At 35.1% G+C, this 5,789-nt stretch overlaps 1 protein-coding gene across 2 annotated transcripts in view; it reads left to right on the top strand.

Annotated features, from left to right (window-relative positions):
- Dok6 (docking protein 6) overlaps positions 1-5,789 on the top strand; it is a 430,374-nt gene that overhangs the window by 247,528 nt on the left and 177,057 nt on the right. For both annotated transcript variants that reach the window (XR_003835467.1, XM_021150966.2), the window contains exon 4: positions 4,860-4,979. Coding sequence is in view for 1 of the 2 variants with exons in the window: in XM_021150966.2 (XP_021006625.1) it covers positions 4,860-4,979 (120 nt within the window). In the remaining variant the exon portion in view is untranslated. The remainder of the gene's footprint in view (positions 1-4,859; positions 4,980-5,789) is intronic.

Genomic DNA, 5,789 nt, shown 5'->3' with positions numbered 1-5,789 from the left:
TGTCTGCGGCCCCAAAAGGGTGCTGCCTCAGCGGCTCTGTGGCTCCCGCCTGTCCCAGAAGCTGTCTGCCTCTGTGGTCCTCACTCTAACCTGTAGACTAAGTTCGGGGAGTCCCGGAGCCAAGATGGCGCTCTCTGCAGGGCAGGTCTGTGTCCTCCGGCTGGGCTATAGTATGCTTTCAATACACTAAATCAAGTGAATTTCATAGAAACCTATATATTTAACTTTTATTGTTGGGAAAGGCAGAAAATATGTCAGTGGCATAGGCAATATGACATCCTAATTGGATCTAGGGATCTGAACAAAGGGTGTATTTAAGCCAAATTTTAAAGAAAAAATAAGGGTGTTAGTTTCATGGAAAATATCACAAAAGGAGAAAATAAAGGTGCCCCAACTTTTTCGCCCCATCTCTGAGCATATCAGGTTTTTAAATCTGACACTGAAGTAAAATGATATTTTGAATGTGCTAAACAGAGATGCAGCCACTTGTCTTTTGCTGAAGTAGTATTTATGAATTAAGTATGCATGTTTTTTGCCAGAATGGGACATTAGCCAAAATGTCTACTGCTTTCTATATTTTACATAAAAATGAGAGAAAGCTCTATATTTGCTAAATTGCAGAGAAATATTTTCTTCAGTTTACAGCAAAGCACATATTTAATACTTCAATAAATATGAAGACAACCTTAATCACCTGATCATAGACAACTCTGAAAAAGATGATAGAATTAAAATTGTGGGATGTGAAGAATACAACAAGAGTACTTTACCTGTTTTCTCCTGAGACTGTCCTACAAGCTAAATACAACGAGGGATGGTCATAATGATTTAGGATTGCCACATAAAATTACTCTTGTCTGGGTCATATGCTAAAATAGCATATGACCACTACCATGCTTTTAAATTCTGCAGTGAGAGTTTTATGTTATAGAGATAGTTCTATAAATTTGATGGAATTCTTATTTTAAAGTATATCACATTTAACTTTAATGTGATCATCTTAAGCTCAGATATAATGAAAGCAGTAAAGCTTGAATGTATTCATTTACTCAAAAGTCCTTTATTAGGACATTCCATTTAAAGACATTTTTCTTTACTAAAAGGGATGCAGTCTCAATGGCTTAGATATCAGTATAGAGGAAGCTAAATAAATAGATGCCCAGATATGAATAAACATATTTGTCTACCTTTTTTGTTTTGCCCATCACATCCCTGCACAAAGGGGAAAACTTTCTCACATCATTCACTCTTCTCCTTTGTCTTGCTATTCCCATACACTGTTCAATTTTCCTTTTGAAAATCAGAAAATTTCTTATCTTGATCTATCATGAAATATTTAAATTTCTAGTGTAGAGTTCAGAGTTGGTCCAATCTCAAGCTAATGGGTTAAAGGTACTTAATGAAAAAACACTCCTTTCATGCAGAGAAAAATAGGGAAAACTTTGTGAAATAGTTAATGCCTCTTCATACACAAAGGAATTTATTTATTGGCACATTCTGTGTAGACTAAGAAGTTTGGCATGTAAAACAAATGACAAATGGTCTATACAATTCCATTTGTAATAAAAGTCAGCTTCATTAAAAAAGAGAAATATGTATACAGAGAGGAGAGAGAGAGACTGAGAGACAGAGAGATAGAGAAATAAAGTATAGCCTAGTTTTAAAGTACATTTCTAACTCATACAAGGTCATGGTTTCTTATGAAGCATAGAAGTCACAGAAAAATTCTAATTAAATAAAATAACAAATTAAACTAATATACATAAAATATTTCAACACACAAACTTACATAAGCACAAATTTAAAAACATAGCTTCATTATTCATAATGCTGGCTAGAAGAAGGGGCATTACTTTGGTCCGTTTTGCAACCACAAAAGATGCCCATGTTCTAGGAAATAACCTCCCATTCATGTATATATAGGAACTACTTTAAACTGAGTGGATTACACTCATTTGAAGACTTGAATGTAGGAAGGGCACTTGCTGGAAAGAGGAGGGAGTTTTAGGTTGAGTAGTATAATTTGCATTTCACATCACAACTCTAAACCCATTTGAATGGGTTACCAGAGCCCCAAACCAGAAGCTCAATTTTGAGGAAAAAGAAATACTAATATGTCATATACTGCAACTGACTCCTAGAAAGCATAGGAAAACAGCAATGGGAAAGACAGGAAAGGAATTTAAGTCTTAGTATGATCTTATAGGAAGACAGAACAATAATCTATCTCTATTTGAGGGAAATTGGTATAAACTTTGGATTAAATAGGGAAGAACTGAAGCAGGGCCATACATAAGTACTGGCTTGGTCTGACTGTGACATGTTACTTTGTTTTGTTTGTTTGTTTGTTTGTTTCTGTAAGGGGGGGTATAAGAATCATTTAAAGGAACAACCCATTTTTTCATCCTGAAATGATTACTATTGCGTAGTATAGCAGTCTCTGTTCAAATTATAGATATTTGTTTGCATTATGGGACCATTATAGGATAGCTGTTTTCATTATTGGGCAGTTGTTCCCGTTGTTGGGACAGTTATTCCTATTATGTGGTAGGTGATCTTACTTTAAAAAAAAAGCAGTTTCATAAAGAATTGATCTGCTTACAAGCTTCCTTGCTTCTGGAATTCAAGGTAACAGCAAGTTTCAGGTAATGGCTCAAAGATCATCAGCACATTACAGCGGTCATAAAAAGGACATTAAAAATGTCCATACAATTTTTTAGAGTTACTATTATTTTGTTGTCTTTGGCCTTGAAGAAAGGAGATTACCAGTTTCTCGTGAATATTCTTTAAATGACTAACATACCCACATTCAGAGATCAACAGGAATCTAACTCTAATAAGACACATGCAAAATAAAGTCATAAACACTGAAGTGTCACAACAGTACCAGAGGTAGATATATCGCCTTTCATTATTAGAATATCAGGGCCATTGTTTTTCATTATGGGGTAACATAGAGGATCTTTCTGCTTTCTGTTCCTAGTGAATATTGTGGTTAACATAAAGCTCAACAGAAGCATCAAATCTGTCTTTATGTCACCTTGATAAAGCCTATTTTTGATGTTAGGACTGTGTAACCAAACTCAGGAGGCAAGTATCACATGACTTTTCTGGAGTTGGCCACTGAAAAAAGTTAATATTTAAATTTCTGCAGTCAAGAAAACCTGCCACAGATAACTTTTTATGAGGAGTTTAAAATGTCAAGGCAAAGGTTGAAGTGTCATCCACAAAGAGCAAGAGATTTGATGGAAATCTACATTACATAGTTCCAGTACAGATTTATGCTGCATTGAAAAGTCAGAAACTTCTCTGGGCATGCACCAATGCAAAAGTTTTGGTCCATTTTTTTCTATTGTAATATTTGAGACTGCTTCCAAATATTATGTTTAATGTTTTTTCCAAAAATGTGCAAAGTAGCTTAGCTACTTGATTCCTATACAGTCATCACCCTGAACCCTCTTCTATAATGACCTCATATTAGAACTCTAGTAGCTCATGCAAATGAAAGCCCAAGGATTTTGGATATGTGGGATAAACTAGTATTTCTACCAATGAATAAAGAGTGTCTTGTGAACACAAAGAAGTCATGAACTAATACAAACAAGAATAATGTTATACTCAGTAGTTAAGTGATTGGAAAGATACTTTGTAGGTATGTAATAGTCACTTTTATTATTATTCTGACAGAAAACCTGACTGAAATGGAAGAGTGACTTATTTTTGCTTATGATTCAGAAGATATCTATCAATCTATCACAGTTTTAAGGTCATGGTATCAATCTTGGCCTTCAGTGGTGAGAATGCTGAGTAGATGTTTGTAATAAGATGCTAACTAAACAGTAGAGGCCTCTGGCTGAGTGAAAGCAAGACCATTTAAATTCCCAAGCCCTGTCTCCAATCTACCTCCTCTAACAGGATCACATATTCTAAAGCAGTGGCTCTCAACCTCCCTGATACTTTGACCCCTTAGTACAATTTCTTGTGTTATGATCCCTAATCATAAAATTATTTTTTGTTACTTGATAACTGTAATTTTGCGACTGTTATAAATCATAGTATAAATATTTGATATGAAGATAGTCTTAGTTGACTCTGTGACAAGGTGACTTAATCCCAAAAGGTTGCATAACCTCCCCGAAGTTCTACCACTTAGAAACTAAGTGTTCAAACATATGAGCCCATAGAACATATTTTACATAGAAATTATGAAAAGATCATGACACCTTCCCACTCTTTTTTAGTAAAGGAATACAAATACACATAAAAATCAGTCTCATTCTATGGCAGATTCATGTTCCATTGAGTTTGGTATTTGATCTTCATGCCACACATTTCAGAAACAGAATCAGGCAAACAATCATATGCTTCATATAGGTTTTTTTCCCAATCATTTACAACTATGCTTCCATATATTTAAATTACTATTTTAAGAATTTTATGTTAAAAAAAACTCATTGTAAAATAGTTCAGAATAAGTAGCACTATGGTTAATACTTAAAACTACCTGGAATGTATTGTGAAATGTTACTTAGAGGCCAGAGAGATGGCTCACTCAATGGTTAAGAGTATATGCTGCTTTTGCAGAAGACTTTAGTTCAGTTCTTAGCATGCACATTAGGCACCCTACAACTGGCTATGACTCCAGCACCAGGGAATTTGATGTCTTCTTCTAGTTTCTTTCAGGGCACACACACACACACACACACACAAAATGAAAGCAAAATAATGAAAAACAACTGTGAGAAATGTTCGTGCTTCAATATAGCTCTTTGTCCAGTCCTTACCAGCTTCATGGAGCAAAGTTCAAGAAGCATTCACCTAGTATATTTCCCCTATCCTAACAGTGTGCTCATTTGCAGAGCTGGAGGCTGAGGAGTGGTGCAAGCACCTTTGCATGGAATGCCTGGGGACAAGGCTGAATGACATCAGCCTAGGGGAGCCTGACCTACTGGCAGCTGGGGTGCAGCGGGAACAGAATGGTGAGTAACTACCTACTCTTCTATTATGTCAGGTGGGCTGACAGTAGAGAAGAAAATTCATCTTTTGGGGAGTTTATTTTCTTTAAGGGTGTGGTCTCTGGTTATGATGAAGTCCTGTGAAAGCCACACAACCAAGAGTATAAGAGCAGAACAAACTAAAAAATAATAGACAGAAAAATAAACGAGGTCACAAAGTTTGGTGTTTATGGAAGCAAGATGAACCTGGGAAGTGTTGGAGGAGGGGAATAAATATAATTAAAATGCAATATATGGAATTTTCTAAGAATTAATAAAAATTGGATAAAGAAAGCTTAGGAGCACATTATTAAGAAATTTTTAGTGATGAGGTAGTAGCTATATAAAGTTCCAAGGTTCAAACCAGGCCCCTGGTTTCTTATTAGTGATAAAGCCACATGTTTAAAAACTTATGGAGTTATTATGTTTTGTACATATGGCTTTTAAATGAATACATTCTTTTATCTTCTTTGATGTTTGATATAGATTACAGTTTATATTAACACATTTGGCTTATCTGGATATTAAATTCATAGATTATTTTGCTAGTGTATCAATTGGTATGAAGCTGGTTTTTGTGTTTACCTAATACAATATTGTTTAAATTCATAGTATCTGCTATCTCATGATAACTAGAGTTTCATAATCTTGATCAGTATTGTTTTTTTTTTTCTTCTAGCACTTCTTTATTTAGTTGAGACAGAATCTCTCACTAAACATGGAGCAACTCATGGATCCTTCTGTCGCAGCCTTTTCTGAGCTGGGGTTATAGTCACTGTCTTAGTCAGGGTTTCT

The sequence above is a fragment of the Mus caroli genome, chromosome 18 (genome assembly GCF_900094665.2).
Source record: "Mus caroli chromosome 18, CAROLI_EIJ_v1.1, whole genome shotgun sequence".
Classification (NCBI taxonomy): Eukaryota; Metazoa; Chordata; class Mammalia; order Rodentia; family Muridae; genus Mus; species Mus caroli.
Note: the sequence above shows the minus strand (reverse complement) of the source record. Positions and strands in the feature narration are given on the sequence as shown.